Source organism: Lactuca sativa, chromosome 6 (genome assembly GCF_002870075.4).
Source record: "Lactuca sativa cultivar Salinas chromosome 6, Lsat_Salinas_v11, whole genome shotgun sequence".
NCBI classification, from domain to species: domain Eukaryota; kingdom Viridiplantae; phylum Streptophyta; class Magnoliopsida; order Asterales; family Asteraceae; genus Lactuca; species Lactuca sativa.
The window spans coordinates 146,956,900-146,983,464 of NC_056628.2; the positions used below are offsets into that span (position 1 = coordinate 146,956,900).

The following is a 26,565-nucleotide window of genomic DNA, read 5'->3' on the forward strand; positions in this document are numbered from 1 at the left end:
AAAACATCTTTAATCTATTGCATTTTTGCTAACACGAAAACTTTAATCCTCTAGGGAAATCCAACCTGATGAATTACATGTGATTTACATGTAGATCACAAGTGAATCACATAAGAATTACATGTGATTCACATGTAATAACATGTAATTCACATATGAATTACATGTAATTCACATATAATTCACTTGTGATTCACATGTGAATCATAAGTGAGTCACATATGAATTACATGTGATTCACATGTAGATCACAAGTGAATCACATAAGAATTACATGTGATTCACATGTAGATCATAAGTGAATCACATAAGAATTAAATGCAATTCACATGTATATAACATATAATTCACATATGATTCACATGTAAATCACAAGTAAATCACATATGAATTACATGTAATTCACATGTAAATCACAAGTAAATGACATATGAATTACATGTGATTCACATGTAAATCAAATGTCATTCACATATGAATTACATGTGATTCACATGTAAATAACATGTAATTCACATATGATTCATTTGTGATTCACACGTAAATTACAAGTGAATCACATATGAATTACATATGATTCACAAGTGAATCACATATGAATTATATGTGATTCACATGTAAATCACCAGTGAATAACATATCAATTACATGTGATTTAGATTAAAATCATAAGTGAATAACATATGATTCACGTGTAAATCACAATTGAATCACATATAAATTACGTCTATATGCACATGCATTTTTGTGTGAATGTTCTTTGTTAATTATTTTTAAAATTTTTCTTGTGAGTTTCATATTTGAATTTTAAAAGATACAACCACATGTGAATATCATATTATATAATTTATATGATATATACATATGCATTTTTGTGAGTTTTCTTGCATTAATCAATTTTTTTAATTTTCTTGTAGATTTTGAATAATTTATGGAAAATATTGAAGAGGTGGAAAGTGATAAATTGAACAAAATATGAGAATCTTGATATGAAGAAATGATAACACGGTGAATCCATGTAGTTATTTTTTATTTTTTATATTTTATTTTGTATCGAATAAAATACTTATAGTATTATGTTTATAGATTGATTAATAAAAATGAGATTTTTTATGATTTACTTACAAATATTATAGTATAAGATATATATATATATATATATATATATATATATATATATATATATATATATATATGCATTTGAAAAAACATGCATATATGCATCTAAAACGTTGATTTTTTTTTTTGTTAAAAAAACAAGAGTTTTTTTTTAATATTTTATTTTATTTTTAAATTTACTCATTTTTAAAAATTTACTTTTTTAAAAAAAATGCACTTTCTTTTTAAATAATTAAAGTTTTTTTTGAAAGAATTCATTTTTTTAAATGCAATTTTTTTTTTAAAAAGATTGCAGTTTTTTTTAAAAAAAATTGTAGTTTTTTTAAACAAAATACAGTTTTTTTTTAAAAAAACTACCGTTTTTTTAAATATTTTTTTAAAAATTCATGTTTTCTGAAAAAAATTAAAAAATCTCCATTTAAAAAAAAATCAAAATTTATTTATATTTTTTTAATCCAAAATTTTATTTACTATGTTAAATTTTAGAACTTTTTATTAATATTTACAATAAGTAAAGAAATTAAACATTAAATGGGATTGGTAAGATGACGATCATGCCCTTAATTAGTTAATTTTGATCTAACGTTCCACCTTTAGTTCTCAGGTTCTCGGGAAACTATGAGTTCTCAACGGATATATGAATGATGTGAAATTGAAATACTACGAAGTCAGTAACTTTTTATGACATAAGTTTTATAACATACTTTGTCACAAAATTATAACATTTTTGTAGTAAGATAATATGTTGTTTTGACTAGTTGTATTATTTAACAAAACCTATAACAAATATACATAAACCATTTTTATCACTAGTTTATCTGTAAATGAAGTAGTACAAAACAACATTTATAAACAAATTTTGAAATCGGTAAGTGTTTGTCATCAACAATAAATATGTATAGCATATGTATTCTCCCCCAAAACATAAAAATGTTAAAAAGTGGCCGTAAACACTCACATTCGTAGCATGAACGAGGTTTGTGGGGTGAAACTTCCTTGCTCTTAAAATGGATCACCAGGTTTATTTATATTACCTAATAAACCAAAAAGTAGTTTTGGTATTAATTATTAGGGATAGGGTAGTTTTTGTTAAAATAAAGAAATTCTAGTAATTGATTTTGTTAAAATCATCCCCAATGGACTGATATTGTAATCTGTTTCCAAAACATGCGCTGAAAATGTACATTTTAAACCCAAGCTAGAATTTTAGGACCAAATCAGTTAGTAATTTTGAAGGGGAGGGGCTGATTTCTAAGTATTTAAAGGGGGTTTGGAGGTTGGATTTAATTTGAAATAAAATAAACAAGGAAGGGGTTATGTGTTTATTTTAAATGGTAGTTTGAAAGGAAGAGCGTCCTCTACCTCTTGTCCAACGCAGGTAACCCATGACTGAAAAAAAATATTTTGAGTTTGTATTTGTGTAACATCCTGATTCCCAGGTATGAGAATTTTATATAAAAAGGGAAATTTTTCCTTGGAACTCGTCGAGTTGATGGCCTCAACTCGACGTCTTAAAAGTCTATGTGCGCGGATCTTTTTGGACCAACTCGACCAGTTGTAGAAGAAAACTCAACGAGTTGGTGGATGAATATGAAACCCTAATTTTTAGGGTGTTACACCCTATTTAAAGGCCTTAAGTCCAATTGTTGTCCTCCCTAATCTCCCCCTCTGTCCAGAAACCCTATCCCCGTGTCTTCTCTCCCATTTTTTAGTGTTTGTGAGCTTAAAGAGTGTTTCCTTAGTGTTCTCTTGAAGAAGTTTGAAGTTGGTGGAGCATAGCTTGAAGGGGGAAGCTTTAGATCCATAATCTTCTTGAGTTTAGCTACTCTTTTGAGGTAAAAATTCGAAAACTTGCTCATCTATTGCTTAGATCTCTTCCTTGGAAGTTTATTGTCATTTTGGCTCATTTTTTGGGTTGTTCTAAGTTTGAGCATGTCATGAAGTTATAACTTCAGATTTGGACGTTTTGTGGTGAGTCTTCCTCACTATACGTTCGGGTCGAAGGCACCAAGGTCGGACCATTAGTTTGATAACCTAATATTGTTGATATGCTGAGTATGTTATAGTTATGCAAGCTAGTCTTGTTATGCTAGTCAGGTAGATCTGTAGGACTACATGTGAGTTGCATGTTTACCTGTTTACGATATTATCTGTTATATGTCAACATATTGTGTGGGTTGGGTTGAGGTTGTACTGCTTTGTGTTGTAACCAACAAACCCTGGAGTATGCCAGATACGAGCTGAGGGCCAGGCCGGTGATGCCAAACTCATACTGAGGGCTTAGCGGTGTTTAGTCTATTGACTGACCAGGCTGGGGAGCAAGCCAGACATAAGTTGTGCGCCTGTGAGGCAATCCAGACATATGTTGTGGGCTCAGGGGTAATCCATTCTTTAAAGTTGTGGAACCATTGCATGTTGTTATTATATTGTGTTATTGTTATGTATTGGTATTTTGGGGGAAACTCACTAAGCTTTGGGCTTACAGTTGTTGGATTATGTTTCAAGTACTTCTCAGGATTGCGGGAAGGTGAATGTGTGATCATGCACCTCCTCATGCTTTTATTTCACAAATTTGGGATAACTTTGATATGAATCTTATTTTGGAAACAGTTTGTAAAAATGATGATTTTGAATGTTTTAAAAAGTTTAAATTTTTCATGAAATTTTATGGGTGTTACAAGTTGGTATCAAATCCTTGGTTTGAGTGAATTTGAGGAACACTTGTGTGAATCCAGTCTCAAACTAAGGAAATGATTTTCAAATGGTTTTGAAAATACTAAAGGAGGATGCAATGTGTACGATCAGCCGGAGCCAGTAAGTAGAGCCTAAAATACCATACTATTATTTGATATGTGATATTATAGAACAACATGCTAGTGGTAGGCTAGGGATCTTTAGGAATTGTAGGTTAGAATTGCCTGATTATATGATGCTTGATAGCCTAGGGCCTTTCTTTTATGAAACCGATGTCATTACTGTACTTTCTTAGTGTATGCGTCACGGTCATATATAACTAAGATTTTATAGCCTGTGAATGTTTGGTTTGGCCTTATTTCATGTTCTTGTTTGATGAAGGGCTTAGGGTAGGATCAGATATTCAAATGTCTATAGGGTCCAGTGCCACGTATGGCTAGCATACACGAGTGCTGCAGGGTTTGTGGGGTGAAACTTCCTTGCTCTTAAAATGGATCACTGGGTTTATTTATATTTCCTAATAAACCAAAAAGTAGTTTTCGTATTAATTATTAGGGATACCATGAACGAGGTATGTGGGGTGAAACTTCCTTGCTCTTAAAACGGATTAACGGGTTTATTTATATTACCTAATAAACCAAAGAGTAGTTTTGGTATTAATTATTTGTGATCGATGCAAAGAAGGAGAAGAAAGAGATACAAAGAAATACCAATGGTGTGCAACTATCCGAAAGTCTTTCCCGAAGATTTTCTTGGATTGCCCCCTGATAGACAAGTAGAGTTTCGAATAGGCTTGTTTCTAGGATCGACACCAATAGCAAAAGCACCATATCGGTTAGCACCGAAAGAGATGAAGGAGTTTATGATGAAACTTTAGGAGTTTTTGGACAACGGTTTCATTAGACATAGTTCATCACCCTGGGGAGGTCCAATGTTATTTGCAAAAAAGAAGGATGGACGCATGAGGATGTGCATAGACTATAGAGAGCTGAACAAGGCAACGGTAAAGAACAAGTATCCATTGCCAATGATTGATGACCTGTTCAATCAGCTACAAGGTTCGAGCTATTTCTCAAAGATTGATCTCAGGTCAGGATATCATCAACTGAAGGTGAGAGAACAAGATATTGAGAAGACTGCATTCAGAACAAGATACAGACACTATGAGTTTTTGGTTATGTCATTTGGACTAACCATGCTCCAACAACATTTATGGATTTAATGAACAGGTTTTGTAAACCATTCCTCGATAAATCTGTGATAGTGTTCATTGATGACATTTTGATTTACTCAAAAAGCCCGAAGGAGCATGGCAAGAACCTGCGAGAAGTATTAGAGGTTTCGAAGATGGATAAGTTGTATATAAAGTTCTCCAAATGTGATTTCTAGATTCGAGAAGTTCAATTCTTGGTTCATGTGGTTAACCAAGAGGGGATAATGGTTGAACCAACAAAGATTGAAGCTGTGATGAAATAGGAATGACCAAAAAGTCCCACCGAGATTTGAAGCTTTATGGGATTATCTGGATATTACCGAAGGTTATTCAAGGCTTTTCTTCGATAGCTGCTCCATTAATAACTTTGACCCATAAAGGAGCTACCTACATACGGAGTGAGAAAAATGAACAAGCATTCGAGAAATTAAAGAAGTTATGTGAAGCACTAATTCTTTCGTTACCTGACAGAGTTGAAGACTTCGCAGTCTATAGCGATGCATCTGGAGTTGGGTTAGGTTGTGTTCTGACCCAAAGAGATAAAGTGATAGCATATGCATCTCGACAATTGAAAGAGTATGAGAAGAACTACCCACTCATGATCTGGAGTTGGTAGCGGTAGTATTTGCATTAAAGATATGGAGGCATTATCTTTATGGCACAAAGTGAAAACTCTTCATTGATCATAAAAGCCTCTAGTATCTCTTTGATCAAAAGCAATTGAATATGAGGCAATGAAGCTGGCTAGAGTTAATCAAGGATTACGACTGCGAAATACTTTACCACCCTGGTAAAGCAAATGTCATAGCTGATGCTCTAAGTCGAAAAGTAAACTTGGAAAGAAAAAGTCCAAGAGCGTTAAGAATAGAAGATGTCTCAATGATTGTGGAAAGCATCAAGAAAGATCAGGAAGAAGATTTAGAGAAAAATGACCAAAAGGAAGAACATTTAGGCAAGACGTTGGTATTCAGTACAATTAATCAAGGATTGAAGGTATTCCAAGTTAGAATTTGGGTACCTAAGATGGGAGGAATAAGGGATCGTCTGCTGGAAGAAACTCACAAGACCATGTACACAATTCATCCCGGTAACACTAAGATGTATAAGTATCTGAAACGTTACTACTAGTGGCCGACGATGAAGCTTGACGTTGCAAAGTATGTAGCAGATTGTGTAACATGTGTAAGAGTTAAAGAACAACATCCAAAACCGTATGGGAGTTTAGAACCTTTACATGTACCCATGGGTAGATGGGAAGACATCACCATGGATTCTGTGACTAAACTACCCAGGAAAAAGAACAGTCACAACATGATTTGGGTAGTTGTGGATCGATTCACAAAGAGTGCACACTTCATAACAGCCAATGAGAGGTGGTCTATGGATAAGCTTGCAAATTCTTATGTGAAGAAGGTAGTAAGTCTTCACGGTGTTCCTTTAATGATTGTATCATATCATAATAGTCGTTTCACATCATGGCTTTGGAGGAGTCTACAAGAGGAAATGGACGAAGTTGTGTTTAAGTACAACTTAACATCCGCAGACTGGTGGTCAAAGTGAAAGAACGATCCAAATACTGGAAGATATTCTAAGAGAATGTACCCTAGAATTCCAAGGTAACTAGGATGAGCATTTACCTCTGGTAGAGTTTTCCTACAACAGTAGTTACCATTCAAGCATTAAGATGGCACCTTATCAAGCTTTATACGGTCAGAAGTTTCGTGCATTGTCTTGTTGGATTGAGGCTGGAGAAAAGCAGTTTATAGGCCCCGAGACATTCCATCAAACTGCTAAAAAGCTAAAAGTGATTAGAGAAAGGATGTTGCCAGATCAAGATCGTGAAAAGAGCTATGCTGACAAGAAGCGGCAACCGATGGCATTCGAAGTTGGAGATTCGGTATTGCTCAAAGTCTCACCGTGAAAGGGACTTATTGATGGGTTTTGTATACTACAAAATCCTATGGTGCCCATACAACCCTAAATACCTTGGATCCATGTTTCCACAAATTATACATGCAAATGGTTTCCAAGGCATTAAACCTATAACTAGCATGCATTTGACATAAACCATATAAGATACTAGTTAGGGTGACATACCTTTTATGTAGCTTGAAGTCTTGATGTATTTCTCCTTAAGAGCTTAGCCCCAATAGTGTGGAAGCCTCAAATGAAGTCACAACACCCATCGACAAAGGATGAAACTTGAGAGAGAATTCATACATACTAAAACCGACCATATCCTCCAAGAATACATTAGTGGTGATTTTGGCTATGAAGTAACTTATTTATATGTGGAATTCCAAAGGTCATGGGTTAACCCAAACCCATACCCATGGGTTTATAATCCATGGTTTATGTGGCTCAACTCTTTATGTATCCATACATAAATTTGGTCCAACATGGATCATAAGCCCAACACATATAAATATAACTAATTACCATAATTAGTCCCCATAGATTTAATTAGTCTCAATTGATCACTAAATTAATTTCAAATGAATTTTTGATCAATACTAATTAAAACATATGATTCATATTAATATATTAGAACTTATAATATATTAATAAATCATACATAACCTTCTCTCAAGAGTCAATCATAACAAATTGTCCTAATGATATGCAACCCAAATGGGCCATGCTACTCTCGGGTCAAGTAAATACCGATAATAGTTATGGGATTAGACATCTAATCCAAGAGTCTCCTACTTGGATAAGTCTAAAACTATTATTGCAAGTATGACTCCAAAACCCGACTAGCAATCGTAGCTCTTAAAAGTCGTTGTCGAACTCTGACCTAGTCAATGACTTGTCCATTAGATAAGGTATCATATATTCCTCCAATATAGATATCATATAGACTGGGACATGGATTATAATCATTCTCTTTGTCCATTTGTTTTTCCCCGATTATGACAACCGCCTAATTGAACAAATCAAATCAGTCCAGGCCCGGCCGAGCACTTACGTTTGTCATCACTAAATCATCGAGGGCCCACATATATCGCTTTTATCCCTCCAAGGGTAAAAGGAATGGATAAAATTTGAATCATATGCGTGTACTAACTACTTGTTGAATCATACACAAAGGCACGTTTTATAGCAACAAGTTACTGATGCATTTTCGTACAATCAATGTACAACCAACTCATAGTCAACAACTCATATCTCTAGGTTTAAAGAATATAAGATATTATCGTCTCATGATCACTCGTGATAAAATCCATGAAGTGAGTCACATGAGCGTGGGTTTAATCCAATACTCGAATCTCATTCCAGGAGCACTCATGAATGTTGCAACAACTTTTGCTATGTCTAAACACTTTTGACATCTATAAGCCCAATTCATGACAATCTTGATTCATACCTACTTCCAAAGTATGATTGACTGTCGAGAGTTTGAATAACCTAGTTATTCGGGAAGTCAAAACATGCAAAGTGAAACACAAGAATAATCGAATCCAATATGGTCTCAAAACTTATGAATATAAATAAAACACCTTTTATTTATCACCATATTGATTACACATTATTCATTGTATAATGTTTTGAATTATCAACCTAATACTTGAATTAAAACAATAGTCATGCCATGCTCCAAGCATGCACACTATATTTGTCCATACAATAGTTATGCCATACTCCAAGTATGCACACTATGTTTGTCTATGATCCTTACTTTGTGAAATAGACCAATTGAACATGGTTCCAGTGATGCTCATTTCACAATCCCAAATCCTTACTGCAAATCTAAGAATACAAGATTCTTTGCCATTTACTGAAATATGTTAGATTCTAAACTTATATGCATTGATCCTCTTATAATGACTATGCACAAAAGTCACAAAGACTTGGCAACAGACATTTACAAAGTATTCCAATGGAGAGAAATTCCATGGAAACTAAGTCTCAAATTCAAAGTACATTCCTTTGAACATCCTTCTTGCATTAAGTTTTCTAATCTTACACAGATTTAATGAATAACTTCCACTTATGGAATGTAACGCCCGTAGATCCGGGCTAGTCAACTTGGAGATAATAGGGGTCGAAAACGGATTCTGAACAAAAGATTATTTAGAATAAATAATCTTAACCAAGTTGTAGAATACGTCTCAAGGGTTCTATACATATAAAGAATGCCGAAATCCGAGTTATAACGAATAAGTTATGGTCCGTTGAAGTTTTACGGCAAAACGGGCATGACACCGGGAGACGTAAATAGTGAATTTACGATGGATGACTTTTTAGCCTTAGAAATCTAAACAAAAGTTGTAGTATACGTTAAACCAATAACATAAAAAAAAGAATGCCCAAATCTGACTTTGTATGAGGAAGTTATGAATTTTCTAAGATTTGGCTTAGCAGTGCACAGCCCGAAACTCGAATTTTACATCTAGCGGTTTTTGGCCTACGTGACCTAAATAGGAATGGAAGATCTCATTAATAGGAACTCAAAGGTAAAAAGACAGACGAAAAAAGAGTCCGTATGTAGAAGTTATGAATTTTATGCGGACATTTAACAATATAATCTCCTTGTACTGTTAAATTTAAGATCGGTCGAGAATTAGCCAACGGAGTCAAAATGAAAGTTGTAGATCTTATTTTTACCTACGCGTGAATATAAAGAACGTCAAAAACGGAGCTCGTATGTGAAAGTTACAGATTTTAGAAGTCGGAAGTCTGTTGTGCGAAAATGGGTGATGTGGCACAATCTTGGCCATTGCTTTCTCCCCAAGTCTTGTCACTAGATGGTGACATGTGGCACCAAGTTCAACCATTTTTTACCCTATAAATAGAACCTCTCTCACCCTCATTTTCTTCACACCTTTCTCATTCTTTCTTCTCTTTACTCTCTCTCTCTCTAGAACCTCTCTCTAGCCCCGAAACCCCCCGAAAAGCCTAGGGAACCTCCCTAGCACGAGGCGGAAGCCCTAGAGTGCTCAACGGCTCCGAGAAGAAGAGATTTTCAGCTCGGGAACACTGCTCCAAGCAAAGCCCGATTTTCTATAAAACCCGCTGTAAATGAGTTACGCCTACGCTATTTTTTAATATAACTTTTATTTAATTATAGTAACGTTATTAGGAACCTATAATAAGTACTTGGGCTATTATTATGGGTTATATAAGTATTGTTTAACGCTTATATAATAATAATAGCTAGACTATTAATTAGTCTCGGCGAATAATATACTAAACTCTAGTGGTAATAATACTAGGTTTCGTCGAAGGAAATTATTTTTAAGAAGCGAAGCGCTGTCTGAGTTCGAAATCACCACCTTTTCAAGTGAGTGCATGGTCCCTTTCATCTTACAAATAGATATGAAGTATTTAATATAAATTACGTGCTATGTGTGCATATTGTTTGCATACTTGTTGTCTATGCTGGGTGAAATATTTTTATACACGTTTTAAATGATTTAAACTGTATATGTATTTTATATCTACAAAATGTGTTGGGTAAAACATAGGTAGATGTAATAGTTTCTGTGCGACCAAATAAAATAATGAGAGGCCTTGATATAGATGTTATTGATGATCCAGTCATCTAGCGGGGTATAGATGACGATCACGGACTATTCTAGACAGTCCAGTGGAACGCTAGTAGGCTCGCAACCTGTAGGTGTTTGTTTGAACTGTGTGCTCACCAACAGTACTCCATCCCCCACATGGTTTCCTTATTTGACATGAATTGCTGAGGAACCCCTGAAGCATGTGTTGTCACTCGATGGAAGTCCTTAGACTAGGTCCTTTGTGTTAGATGTTTTAGGGACGTAAAGTGAGGATAACGGGAACGGGTAATCGGGTTTGTTTGGTTTGATAAAGTTAATAAACTTATTTATTGTGGGTTGAAAACCCTATGTACTCACCAGGTTTTCCAACCTGACCCACTCAGTTTATTTATATCACATGTGTTGATATGAAGTCACATTACACAGAGAGATTAAGGATATATAAATCACTAGTGATAATGAATGTAAGTTCTGTTTATGCTTATGTTTCTGTATTGACAATGACATCCCAAATGTTTGAAAATGAATAAAAATACTTTTCTTCGGAAATGATTTGATAACTTATTTATCATGTTTTACTAGGAACAAATTCTGCAACATTTTTATTAAAAGAGGTACTCTGATTTTTATAAAGCATAAACAAAATCGGTCTTTTCTGGCCGTGAAAATGAGGACGTCACATGGAAACATTTCCATATTCCATTTTGACTATCATTTCTGAACAAAAGTTGCCTCCTTTCAAAATATGTCAACATGGTCCTTCAAAAATTAACATTATACTTCCAATTGTCCATGAGCAACCAATCTTTGTTAAACCTCAGATTGTCCTCGACAATTTCTTAATCATTTTAGTCATACCTAGTTCTAGTACTTTTTCCCTCTTAATGACCCGGGCATTTGGAAAAATTTAGAACAGATGAATATTACAACACATGTAATCGATCCTATATCCGAAGCATATGGGGCACGATTCATGATGTCTCATTTAAAGACATGATACTAGACCAATCTTTTGCTATAATATTTCTATTTCTATTTGCCATGTTCTCATCATTCAGATTATGAAAAGGGATGTCGTAATCATAATCAAATTTTAGAACACAAATAATGTAATTATGACTAAATTTAATTAAAACTCACAATCTAAGCTTTTAGAACTGAAATGAAGTATAATTTCCTCTCCCTTAATTATAGCAAACAACTTTTCAACCCCCGCAACTTCACGAATTGAAACCCTTTTGTTTTCTATAATTAACATTGCTAACATAAGAATCATGCTCCTACTAACATGATAATTATTAGCATAACACTTATGTTCCCACTAGCTTTGACATGTATCCAGAAATCAGTTGGACTTCTAGAAATCAATACTTTTTGACTTTATTACCAAAGTTTAGATTTCTGATACGAGATGTTTTGATAAGACTTTATCAAAATCATACACCTTTTCTTAGATAGCTCACATGTGTGTCTAAACAATTTTAGAACTATGAAAATGGATGTCGTGATCATAGTCTCAATTGTTTAGACCTTTGCCATTTCTCACAAGTCCATGTTAGTGTGCCGGTTAACCATACACGCTCCACTAACGACTTTAAGAATGCAAATATCATAATTGTTATCTACTTAAAATCTACTTAGCGAAAGAGTTTCCTCACCATCATTTTCATGAATCGGAGAGAAACCTTATGAAACTTAAATTTTTATGGTGTATGTGTTCCTATCCATGGAAATTTGTCATAACCATAATCACAAGACAAGGTTAGTGACAATTCCAAACTATATGGACTGAACTTGTTTAATCTTAATTTCTTGCCACCTGGTAGCACAAGGCCTACCATTACTTCCAGGTAGTTATGTAAACAATTGAGAACTCATATAACTCACATGAATAGTCAACTTTAACTGGAATGGGCACAAAAATAAGAATATGTCAACACGATAGGCTATAAACCTCAACTAGTGTGCTAGTGATAAACAACAATTTTTATTCTTGATTATTTCTTGAAAATTTTCAAGATTTTTAAGACTCCCACTGACCTCCTGACATATAAGATTCTCTTGTCAAGAACCATTCTTTGACAAACAAATATTCAAGAGTTAGTGCGGATTCTTATCAAGACAAACACTTCACACAATTGGCCTTAGTTGGTCTTTGTTTAATCCAAAACATCACAACTCACCAATTTCAAATGTACACGAGTAGAATACATTTTACTCTACACTTGATAAGTGCTTAAACCGTCTCAACATTATGTCACTCAGGCTCGATCTTGGAGTGTTACTCTAAGATTCAATTTAACCAATTCAACAATTCACGATTCCTCTTCTTATTCAAACAAATACACTAATATGTCCTTAGAGAATCAATTGTGATATGGTTTCATAATCACTAAGATAATCATAAAACAAAATACTCAAGTACTCTCCCATCTTTTCAGATTGGAGAAACTTTTATCTTTCTGGCCGATTTGATTCTTCTCATTCGTCCTGCCATACATTGAAACTTTTCCAATGTTTCAGAATTATACTTAAACTTGTAAGCATAACCATATTTACTAAACTTTAGCAAATCATGACGAATAGTCTTATCGTTCTCTATGGTGGACCTGACCAACGCATACTCAAGTGTACCCGATCCCCTAATCCTTCTATTGACTCACATATACATGTGATCAAGGAATTAGTCTTAATTTCCTAAAGATGAAAATTCTCATTCATCATACAATACAAGTTGCATGATTCCAAGTTTCTATCCAACTGAAACTTGGGTGATGAGAATATTTCCTTCTTTGGTAAATTATGACACTACTACAAACGAAAGAATCAAATCCATTTTCCAATAATGCTATCAATGGAATCATATAAACAACAATTTTTCACAAATGTCATTGTAAGGATACTTAAAATAAATAAAACCAAAACTTTTCTTTTCTTTAAAAACTTGCGGAAAAACTTATCCTTACAATGCAAATGGATATGAAAACTATGTTGTTATTTATTCCTAAGCAATCTATCATAACTCTTAAGCAGCATCAACTCATAATTCTGATCTTCACGATCAGAATCAACTTACTCTTCCTTTAAGCTTCCTTTCTTCGATTCTACAAAAACATCAAAATATGACCTAGTCACATCATGTAATAAGAATCCCAAATAGGAACTTAATAGATTTAGATAGTGGACTCACCTGAGGTAGAGTCATACATTTTGAGTTTACCATCCTTATGATCTCTCAGGTAAATAGGGAAATTTTATAATCAATGCCCCTTCTCTTGGCAAAAGAAACATATGGACTCTTTGGGAATGGTACACGAGACTATCTCAGACTTAGCCTTTCTCTTTACCATTGGGTCAAATGACTTGACCATGTCTAATCCCTTTCCATTGGGAAGTGAAAGCTTTTCTGGACTTCTAATGTTTCCATTGTCAATATCCATGAAAGTTTGGGAATTAGATCTTCAAATTAAATTTGCGTTACAAGTGCTCTAAATCATTGCTGATTTAGCAGCAACAAGCAAATAGGTAAGATCATAAGGGTCATGTCGTGATCTATCATCAGGAGGTGACTAAATAACCCAGTCAACAACCAACTTCTTCGATACTTTGACACCTAACTCTCCCAACTTGTCAATATGTTACTTCGTCTCAAAGATGTAAGTACATATAGACATTGCTTGCCAATATGGATTGAGTGACCTTGATCTTTTCAAGAACTTGTGGGTTAGGGAGAATAATTGGAGGAGGTGCAGGAAGTGAAGTATGATTTCCATGATCCAATCGCGGGACATCTTTTTCATTAGGAAAGCTTGTTCCAAGAGATTTGGGAAGATCATAGTTGTCTGAACCAAACATCTATAATGGGAGAAATTCAATTTAGTGGATTTAAGTCCTTAATATAACACCCAATATGAAATATTAAGGCTAGGACCCAATACAATATTTTATAACTTGGAAGAGGGATGCCGTAATCCAAGCTATAAAATATTTGAAGGTAGGTAAATGACAATTTACCAATTTCCACCACGAAAATCGGAAAGGAATTTTAGGTCTTAAGTGAATTGAAACTCCTAGATCCTTTGAGATTCATTGAACTATTCAATGGCATGTTTAAATCTCGATTGTGCCCTCTCAAGTTTGTGACTAGGATGTCGAGGATCACAAATAAGGTGTGAATAACCATGCAAATTGACTTGGTACCCTTAATTTTTATTACCTAATCGATGTGTCGGTTACCCGCACACGCTCCACCAATCTATGATAAACATTAAGTTACCCTTTGCCACTGTTACTGGTCCATGTTAGTGTGCCAGTTACCAACACACACTCCACCAACGAATTGGTAAGGTACAAAGTGTAATTTCATGGGTTAGCACCAAATTCACATTTTCCTAAAGTAACTAAGATTGGGAATTTAATAAGGTTTAGTTACTTTATATTTATCATTATACTTTTAATGAAAGGATAATTAATGTCCTGTCAAACCCGTTCGGCTAACGACCCTCCACCAGTCAAGGAAACGGTGGGTGAGAGTGGACACCTATTAAACTATCATTTTATAAGCAGTAACCTTATACCCCCTTTATAGAACAGCTTCATGAATGAGGCCCACTGACGGTAAGACTGACTTTGTTCTTACTTCTTATACATACATATATATATATATATATATATATATATATATATATATATATATATATATATTAACTATTAACTATTAATATTATAATAGTTTAAGGGTTGAATTTTAACTTTTAAAATTATAAGGGTTTAACTTGGAATTAAAGTATCCATGGGGGAAAACTTTACAAATTCTAAAACTTGAGGGCATGTTTTAAACAATTCAAAAACCTTTGGTTTCCATAACCTATGAGTTTAAAGTAGTTTTAATGAAAAAACTCTTCAAGTTCCATAACTTGAGGACAAGTTATGGAAGACTTTAACGCATTTAAAAATGAGACTCTTCATTTTCATAACTTATAGAAATCTTATGAGTTTTAAAAATCATAAATGAGACTTTTCATATAACTTGAGGACAAGTTACAAAAACACATTTTATGAACAACTTTTAGATCAATATGAATCGAAAACAAATTATCACATAATTTTTCTATTAATCTAAACTAACTCATAAGAATAAGATAATTCATATCATCAATCTTCAAGAAATTAGCATGAACATATAAAATAATACAAATCTTGAAATTATGACAATTATCTTTCAAATTGGATTAGCATGATCATTACCTCATCAAAAACAGGTTTATAAGTTCAAAAAACAGTTTAGGGTAATGATCCTAGTCCAATTCCAGCCTTAAAAGTCGAAAATCTGCCCTTTGGAGCACCAACTCGTCGAGTGTAGGAACCAACTTGGTGAGTTGGTTGAGTTTACTCTTGGACTCGGCGAGTCCCCCAATGGACTCGGCGAGTCCATAGTATAGAAAGCCATAATTTTCGATTTTCAAGCTATTGCATCAATATAATTGAAAATCAAGCCTAGGCTCTGATACCACTGATGGGTTTTGTATACTACAACATCCTATGGTGCACATACAACCCTAAATACCTTGGATCTATGTTTTCACAAATTATACATGCAAATGGTTTCTAAGGCATTAAACCTATAACTAGCATGCATTTGACATAAACCATATAAGATACTAGTTAGGGTGACATACCTTTTATGTAGCTTGAAGTCTTGATGTATTTCGCCTTAAGAGCTTAGCCCCAATAGTGTGGAAGCCTCAAATGAAGTCACAACACATCATGGACAAAGGATGAAACTTGAGAGAGAATTCATACACACCAAAACCGTCCATATCCTCCAAGAATACATTAGTGGTGATTTGACTATGAAGTAACATATTTATATGTGGAATTCCAAAGGTCATGGGTTAACCCAAACCCATACCCATGGGTTTATGATTCATGGTTCATGTGGCCCAACTCTTTATGTATCCATACATAAACTTGGTCCAACATGGATCATAAGCCCAACACATATAAATATAACTAATTACCATAATTAGTCCCCATAGATTTAATTAGTCTCTTTTGATTACTAAATTAATTCCAAATTAATTCTTGATCAATACTAATTAAAACATATGATTTCATATTAATATATTAGAACTTATAATATATTAATAAATCATACATAACCTTCTCTCAAGAGTCAATCCTAACAAATTGTCCTGATGATATGCAACCCAAATGTACCATGCTACTCTCAGGTCAAGTACATACCGATAATAGTTGTGGGCTTAGACATCTAATCCAACACTTATAAGATTTGGAAAGAGAGGAATGTTGAGTCCAAGGTTTATTGGACCACTCATGGTTCTTCAGAGGACTGGGAACCAAGCTTAGAAGTTGGAATTGCCAAAAGAACTAGATGGTATTCTTAACACTTTTCATGTGTGTTATTTGAGAATGTTTACCGGAGAAGTTCCCGCTATAATTCCACTTTCGGAGTTTAAGGATGGATGAATATAAGAGGCTAATGAAAGAGCCTGAGGCAATTGTTGACCGTAAGGCAAAAAAGTTACGACGCAAGATTGTCGACTTGGTGATTGTGTAATGGAAACATACGAATGGTCTGAACCTCACCTAGGAACCAAAGAGTGACATGATGAGTCTCTATCCACATCTGTTTGTTTGCTGATGCATGATTCCGGGACGGAATAATCCTAAGGAGGACAAAATTGTAACGCCCGTGTTTCTAGGCTAAGCATTATCTTAACGATGTAATAGTTAGGGTCAACAATTGTAACCTGTTTTGAAGTAATGAAGAGGAATTACTTGAGTATTGTGTGAATTATGTGATTTTATGTGCATTATATTTTCTATTAATGATGTAATGAAAAAATTATACTTGCTATTAATGATGTAATGAAAAAATAATAAAAATAAGCATAAAAAATAAAATAATAGATAGACCCAAATCTATGAAGAAAGTTAAAGCAGTCATAACAAGGATTTTGGGGATATACTGTTGAATTCCGACTTATAAAGAAGAAGTTATGATATGTCGAAGTTTTGCGGCAAAACCGACACGACACCAGGAATCGTAAAAAGAGAGTCTGTGATAAAGTACTTTTTAGTCTTAGCGATCTAAACGAAAGTTGTAGTAGACGTTAAACCAAGAGTGTGCATAAAAAGAACGTCCAAATCTGACATCCGGAATTCAAATTTTAGATCGATCGATTTTTAGCCAACACAACATAAAGGAGACTCGAAGATTTCGTTAATAGGAACTCAACGATATAAAGACTGACGAAAACGAATAATAAAGTTATGAATTTTTAACGGACTTTACCTATCCAGGCCTGTTAAAATATAACCCTTATTACTTCCCAAATGCTAAGAGGCGAGTCCCGGAGCACCAGAAGACTCCGTGAAGAAGTAATTTTGGCTCGGAAGTTCTGCTCCATAGAGCCCGGTTCCTAGCCAAATCTTCTAGTAAGTGGGTTATGCTTACCCTACTTTAAGTATAGCTTATGTTTAAGTTTATTATAATTATTATGAACTTATAAACAATATATATATATATATATATATATATATATATATATATATATATATATATAATAAAATATAAAGTGTGATTATAATATCTTTGAACTACTCGCGGTACGAGGAATATGGTTTGAAGGGTCGCATAGGGTTGTTGGATTTCAAAACAACTATAATGCAAAAATGGTCTTGCCCTCCGGTGTTTCATATCTGGACCCTCTCTGTACATAGTAGTTGAAAAGTATTGTTTAACACTTATAAAGCAACATCGCTCATAAATAGTGGCGATAAATATTAGACCAAAATCTAGCGGTAATGATACTTGGTTTCGTCGAAGGAAAATAGAATTGTTAGAAGCGAAGCGCTGCCTGAGTTTGGAATCATCACTTTAACAGGTGAGTGCATAGTTACTTTCATCTTATACATAGATATGAAGTATTTAATATACATTACGTGTTATGTGTGTATAATATCTGTGTACTTGATATTTATGCAGGATGAACAAAATATACATGTTTTACTTGATTTAAACTATATATGTATTTTATACCTATGAATCTATGATTATGATGGGTAAAGATGGGTAGATGAAATAGATGATGAAAGAGGAAATAAAATTGATGAAAGGCCTCGATGTTTAAGATGATCCAGCCATCTAGCGGAGTATAGATGACGACCACGGACTATTCTAGACAGTCTAGTGGAACGCTAGAAGGCTCGCAACCTGTAGGTGTTTTTGAACTAAGTGTTCACCAAGTGTACTCCATCCCCCTCATGGTTGCCTTATTTGATATATATTGCTAAGGAATCCCTTAAGCAGTGTTGTCATCCCGATGAAAATCGTTAGACTGTGTCCCTTAATTTAGATGCTTTAGGGATAGAAAGTGAGGATAACAAGAATTGATAATCGAGTTGTTTGATTTGATGAAATTAATAAACTTAATTAATGTGGTTTGAAAACCCTATGTGCTCACTAGGCTCCCAATTCTGACCCACTCAGTTTCTTGTATACATGTAGTGGCAAGAGAGCACAGGAGTGATGATCTAATGAGAGATCAAGGGATTATACACCGCTAGAATAATTAGATGTTGTAAGGCCTATGTTGTTTCTGTTTACGATTTTGATCTGTATTGACAATGACACCCCGAGGTTTTTAATATAATGAAAATACATTTCCTTGTAAATGCTTTGATAAATTACTTATCATATTTTTTGGAACAAATTGCACAACATATTTCTTTAAAAGGATACTCTGATTTTCAAATAAAGCATAAACAAATCGATCTTTTCTGGCTGTGAAAATGGGGATATCACATGCAGTTATCTGGTTGTCCACGTTGCCTAATCTTGGGGAGGAAGGTTTGCACCTGGTGGCGACACATATCGCGCTTCTGGTGGTGCCACGTGTCGTCATCTGGGTAGTCTGAATTTTGCAATATTCTAAAAATCATAACTTTCGCAAACGAGCTCTGTTTTCGACGTTCTTTATATTTTTAATTTCGTATGGACGAGTGCTACAACTTTCATTTAGACTTCATCAACTAATTTTCAATATGTTTTTACATTTTTACAGTCCAAGATGGTTACACTGTTAACGACGCTGCAAAACTCATAAATTCTTCATATGAGCTTTATTTTTGGTGTTTTTTATATAGATGGTTTCGTATTGATGACTAATACAACTTCCGTTTAGATTGTTTTGTCCAACGAGTAACCGCTATCCATTTTACTTTTTATGACACACACATTGTATTGTGTTGAACACGAAACTTCATAAAATCACATCTTCTTCATACGAAGTCAAATTTCGGTGTTTTTTATATTCACAACTTCGTAATTACAATTACTACGACTTTCGTTTAGATCATTTATTCTAAATACTCTTTTATTAAAAATGTTACTTTATCGCTTAACGATAAATTTTATTAAAGTTTTCTACAAATATTATATAATTTTAATATTTGTTCACATAACATGTATAGAATAAAGAAATATTTATATAGTTTGTATCGGGTATGATGAATTCCTATTTATTTATTAGAAATTATGCTATCCAAGGATTGTAATTGTTCGATAAAATGTATAATTATAACCATTATCCCTTAAACGTCTAGCCCATATTTGTGGACATTACACATCTTCATGGCCAAAACTCTTCAAAATTCAAACCTAACTCTAAAATGCGCTAAGACTCATGCATGACACCATGGTGGTGCATATCAATCCATTTTTGCTTCAATTCACAAGTCTAGAAGTCATAAAATCCTAGTATAATGTTCTAAAGTTCTCCAAACTCCAAGAATACCATGGAAATAGGACAAAAGGGACCAAAAATGACCCACAAACTAGATATTAAGGAAATAAACACAAATGTTTGAATTTTATACTCACAATGGTCCAGAAACAACATACGATTGTTGGATCTAAGTTCGAAACATGCTTCCTTTTAGCAAGAGAGTCTTCCTTTACCTTCAAGTTTCACAAAAACCCGCTTCAAACACTCAAAACTCAAGATTTAATAGAGGGAGGGGTTAGGGTTTGATGAGAGAGTCCTTTGATGATAGAGACTGAGAGAATGACGAAATCTTAGGGGTTTGTGCCGTTAAATAGGTTTCAAATCCCGAGGCCTTCGGCTTGCCCCAACATCATAGGCACACCGCGCACAAATTAAGGCGCTCCGTGCCCCATCACTAAAACTCCACCAAATTAAAATGTTTAGATAAACAGAATACATACCAGGAATTTTGGGTGTTATAGTATGTGAGCTAGAGGTTGTAGTTGCATTCGTTTTTTAGATATTTACATTCAATCTCTCCTATTGTTCATTCATCCAGTTGTGCTCTTGTGATCCTTGATCAATGATTGCAACGAGATAATCATGCCTCAAAACATAATCTAAGTTCATCATTCCAAGTGTTAGTTTGACGGTATCTCACCATGATGCGATGTTGATCAAGGGTTCAATCTCATAACTAGAACTTAAAGTGGCGTGTAGATTGATACATTTAAGATATTTATATATAGAAGAACAAAAGTTAAACAATAGGTAATAACATAAAGCAAATATCATTAGCATCTAGACGACGAAGACCATTATAACACCAAAATAATATACTAAAGTTAGGGTATACTTCAATAAACTTAGATTATACTTGAATGTTGGCTTCCGTTGACTATGATCAATGATCAAGTGTTTCGAACATATGTAAATGTCATACGAATATGATAAATATCATATATCACCTTTGGACAAAATATATAATACCAATGTAAATTAGGTTGTAATGTTGTTTGATGCGTGTCACGAAACAATATGCTTTTGGGTTTGTCGAATGCTAACACATATGTTAACGTAAAGTAATACCTTATTTAGTCTTATATCCAATTTAAGCAATCTACCATTGACTTGGGTACTCAAACAGGATACATAGACAAGCAAAGTCAAAATAAAATAAAATAAAATATTAGGAAATATTGAACTTTAAATTGCTTACATAACTAAAATTTAGTAATTTAAGGAAAAGTGGTGTTCGTTTAAGCAATTTAATTTTCCATTAGAAACTTAAGGAATATTGATATTTATATTCCACATTAAAACATATAAAAAAGAAGGAATTTGGGCAATAATAAGAGAAAATAATAGTGGCAGACTAGCAACATAAAAAACGAAAGAAATTGGGCCATTTTAGAATTCAGCCTATAATATTAAAGGCATTTCAGAATTCAGTCACCGCATCTAGTGGGATGCTTAGTTCTCGACATTGTCTTTAACAAATTTTGATAGTAGAATCAGAGAGTGTTCAATTGTTGATATTGTTGTCTCGGTTTTTTGAAGTTGGATACCGAGAAAAACAATTCCCGAGAAATGATTTTGGTGTTCTTCATAAGAAATCAAGGTTTTGATTCAATTCTTATGAAATTCCAATAGAAATCAAAGTTTCTTAATCGATTTTTTAGTGTCATTTTAATCAGCTATATAATAATGTCCGGTTTTAATTTTATACTTGAATGTTTTTCAAAAAGGGAAATAGGATTATGTGTTCATAAATTGATTCAAAGGAACAAGTCTCTAGTTAATTCTCAAAATTTAGTTGTCCTATTCACTTTTCTAATTACCTCAAACTCAGAAAATTTTATCGGATGTCCCCGAAGGGTGGAACCAAGTACGCGAAGAAAGAAATACGGGAGAGAGTTCGACATAAACGGGAAAGTCGTAACGTTTTACGTGCAAAATTTCCCCCCAGATTGGAGTGAAGTGGCGTTATGGCGGATGTTCAGTAGGTATGAGGCAGTTGTTGATGTGTATATTGCCAAGAAACTGAACCGTTCCAACAAGATCTTCGGATTTGTTAGATTCCTACGGATTCATGACTCTAAGTCCTTCGAGAAGCGACTAAACGAGATCATCATTGGAACACAGAAGATTGAAGTCAATGTGGCGAGATTTGAAAGGAAAGAGCAGGTGACTCGTAGGATAAATCCTCAAGTCATGGGAGGCCAGCATGCAGACCAAACAATGCAACCACAATCATACGTCAAGTCTTTTGCTGATGTTGTTAGGGGGTCTTTGCCAGTTGCTACTATGGGAGCTGGGAAAACAAGTAAGGAGGATGATGAAGCGCCATCAAGGAAAACAATAAAGCTGATATCCTACCCTGATTCGAAAGAAGCCATGCAAAATACTTTAGTGGGGGAAGTAGAAAGCTTCCAAGCTCTCATGAATGTGAAAGCTTTCCAGGAAGTTGAGGGATGCCCATCGATCCAGTTAAGATATTTAGGAGGCCTTAAAATGCTTCTTGAATTCGAAAATATAACAGAAAAGGAAAAGTTTTTGAACGAGGGAAGGGAGATCTGGCAACCATGGTTCAAAACGGTAACAGCCTAGGAAGAGGGAAGAAACTTCAATGAAAGAATCGCATCCCTTATTATTCAAGGTGTGCCTCAGCATACATGGTGTGAAGAGGCCTTCAGTATCATTGCAAACACGTGGGGATCAGTGGTCATTCCAGAAGAATGCAACACAAGCTCTCCAAATTTGGCTTTTGGAAGGGTCGGAATACTCACATCCCACCCCGGAATCATTAGTTCCTCTATCAAAATCATGGTGGACGGAAAACCATACCAAATAAATATCCTGGAAGACATTTTCGAATCCCTTAAACTCAGTCTGGTGCTTGCTGCTAATGATTTCTACCAGAAAATGTCATGGTGGGACGAAGATAGTATTGGTGAAAACGGCAGCCTCAACAGTGATGCCCCTGCTCTCCACGAGGATGGCTTAATGTCGCCGGAATTATCTCCGGCGAAAGATCAACAATCGCATGATGGGGAAATTGAAAAGTCGCAAGCAAACATTCCAGGCTCGGGAACCAATGTGTCTCCTCGTCTTCCTAAAGCGACAGAATTCACGAGAGAAGAGGTATCGTCATCAGATGCAAGTAGCGCCCCTGTTGGACTGCTTTCCCCTTTGGGCCATAATAGAATGTGGGCCTTCTCTTCACCTGTAATCAAAATTCATCGGCCCAACCTCTCCTTGGACCTAAACAGGGCCCCATCTCGCTCTTTCCCGTCCGTATCCATTGACCAGCCCAGGGTCCATTCCTCCAGGCCTTCCTCTCCGACGCAGCTACGCCCTCACACTCCCACATCTCCGTCTCGGATTCCCCCTCCTATTTTTTCCCCATCGGCGACGCCCATCAATCGCAAGGAATCACGTCTGGATCTTTTCAGGTGCCCCAGCAAACAATCTCACAGACCAAAACCGCTGAGTCAAATGCCACATCCTGGGAGGTTGCCAAAACAATCGATGTGGGTGAATCTGTTGGTTTCCAGGTTAGTAACCAAGCTGACAGACTCAAACAGATGATCAAAACTCGTGGAGTGACGATTATCTATCAATGAATATTTTCTCCAATAACATTCGTGGAATTGGGTGTGAAGTAAAAAGGAGCTGGCTTAGAGATTGTCGTATCAAACATCACTCTTTCTTTGTTGGGTTGCAAGAAACGAAGTCCACAGAGGTTAAAAACAAACTAGACAGACAAATTTGGGGCTCTCTAAACTTCCAATGTGAGGTTATTGATCCGGTGGGATTATCTGGTGGAATAGCTTCCATATGGGACCCCTCCCTTTTCCAGGTCTCTGAATCAATAAAAGGTGTTGGTTTTCTTGCCATAAAGGGCAGTTGGCTTAAGCTAAGGAAAAATTGTTGCTTTGTCAATGTCTATGCCCCACAAGATCCTTTGAGGAAAAGATCCATGTGGAATAATTTGTTTGATCTCATCAATTCAGACCTAGACTCCTCTTGGTTTGTCTTCGGCGATTTCAATGTCGTTCGCCTGCCGCAAGAAAGACTTGGATCCACTTTCTGTCAAAATAGCGCCTATTATTTCAATGAATTCATACATTCTATAGGTCTGCTAGAGATTAAAATGGGGGGTCGAAGATTTACGTACATGCACTCAGCGGGGGATAAACACAGCAAGCTTGACAGATTCCTTGTCTCTCTAAACGCTATTGAGACCTGGCCAAATCTAAATGTCACAACCATGCCTAGGGTGCATTTCGACCATTGTGCTATCTTGTTATCTGCCTCCCAACTCGACTTTGGCCCACCCCCATTCAAGCTCTATAATTCCTGGCTGAAGGACCCAGAGTTCGAGGGTATCTTAAGGCGGGGATGGGGTATCAACAACAATCCAAGCCATCAGTTGTTTCGTTCTCCCCTTTCCATGGTTGCAGGAAAACTGAGGAATTTAAAGGAGCACATTAAAGCTTGGAGGAAGGAAGTTACCGAGAAATCCAGAAAAGAGATGGAGGAGCTTACAAACAGAATAAATGACATCGACCATTTGGCTGAGCAGGGCCTAATTAATAAAGATCTTCTATTAAGCCGACAGACCGCATATCAAAAAATTATGGAAATTGAATCCAGGCGTATCGAGGATTTTAAACAAAAATCTAGAACTACCTAGGCTCTAGAAAGTGATGAGAATAGTGCTTTCTTCCATGGTATGATAAACAAGCACCAAAGATCTCAGAGGATTAATGGAATCAAGGAGAACGGATTCTAGATAAGCGACCCTATTGCAATAAAAGAGCTGGCCGTTAATCATTTTGCTAGGAGATTCACTGAGCCTTTCAAATCGCGCCCTAAATTCCTCAGCCCTCAATTTAAGAAATTACCCCCCCCCCCCCCATGCGAGCATGTACTTAGAAGAGCCTTTCTCTCTCAATGAAGTGAAATCAGCCATTTGAGCTTGTGGCTCGGACCGGGCACCAGGCCCTGATAGATTCACTTTTGCTTTCTTAAAACAATACTGGGAGGAGTTTGGAGTGGATTTCTACCTCGCAGTGAAACACTTTGAAGCTTCGGGGTATATCGATATAGGCTGCAACTCTTCCTTTATTATCCTTGTCCCAAAGGTTCAAGACCCGATCACAATAAATGACTTCCGCCCAATTAGTTTAATTGGATGTTTGTATAAAATAATCTCAAAGGTCCTAGCCGAAAGACTAAAAAAGGTGGTACACTTGGTGGTTAGCTCAGCACAGTCGGCATTCATTAAAAATCGGAATATACTTGATGGGCCCCTTATCTTGAATGATGTCATAAGCTGGGTAAAGAGGAATAAAAAGAAAGCTTTGACTTTCAAAGTAGACTTCGAAAAAGCCTTCGATAATCTTAGCTGGGAGTTCCTTGACTCAGTCATGCTACAAATGGAATTTGGAGAAAAATGGCGTTCATGGATTCGAGGATGTTTATCGTCAGCTAGGGTCTCGGTGATTATAAACGGGTCAGCAACAAAAGAATTTGTCATGGAGCGTGGGTTACGTCAGGGAGACCCCCTATCCCCGTTTTTGTTCATCATTGCAGCGGAAGGACTTCACGCCGCAATGGAATCGGCGAAGGAAAAAGGCATATTTAAAGGTATCCAGCTCCCCCGCCATGGCCCAGTAATTTCCCACCCCCAATATGTCGATGACGTGATATTTATGGGTACATGGTCGCTGGAAAACACAAAAAATCTGATAAGAATCCTAAGATGTTTTGAGTTGTCCTCAGGACTCAAGATAAACATGGCGAAATGTAAATTGTATGGTCTTGGTGTTCAGAATTCTGAGTTGGATCTGGTGGCTCGTTCCTTCAACTGTAAAAATTGATTCCTTTCCTTTCACTTATTTAGGACTTCCTGTTGGTGCTTCAACGACAAGAGTAGCCCAATGGAAACCTATCATTGAAAGATTTCAGGCAAAGTTATCTAGATGGAAAGCTTCCAGGGAAGGCTGACTTTATGTAAAACAGTTCTAAGCAGCATGGGTACATTCTACTTCTCTATTTACAAGGCACCTGTTAAGGTTATTGAAAGCCTTGAAAGGATTCGGAAGAGGTTTTTTTGGGGTGGCTCCATGTAATCAAGAAAAATGGTCTGGATTGCTTGGGAAAAAATCCTTGCAACTAAAGAAAGAGGCGGTTTGGGTATTGGTAGTTTGAGGGCGCAAAATCTTGCTTT

The 26,565-nt window shown here is 35.5% G+C and overlaps 1 protein-coding gene across 1 annotated transcript; it reads left to right on the plus strand.

The window, feature by feature from the left end:
• Positions 1 to 23,949: 23,949 nt before the first annotated feature.
• Positions 23,950 to 25,026, plus strand: LOC111890544 (uncharacterized). Its single transcript, XM_023886653.1, has one exon. The coding sequence runs from the start codon at positions 23,950 to 23,952 to the stop codon at positions 25,024 to 25,026; it is 1,077 nt and encodes a 358-aa protein (XP_023742421.1).
• The last annotated feature ends 1,539 nt before the right edge of the window (positions 25,027 to 26,565 follow it).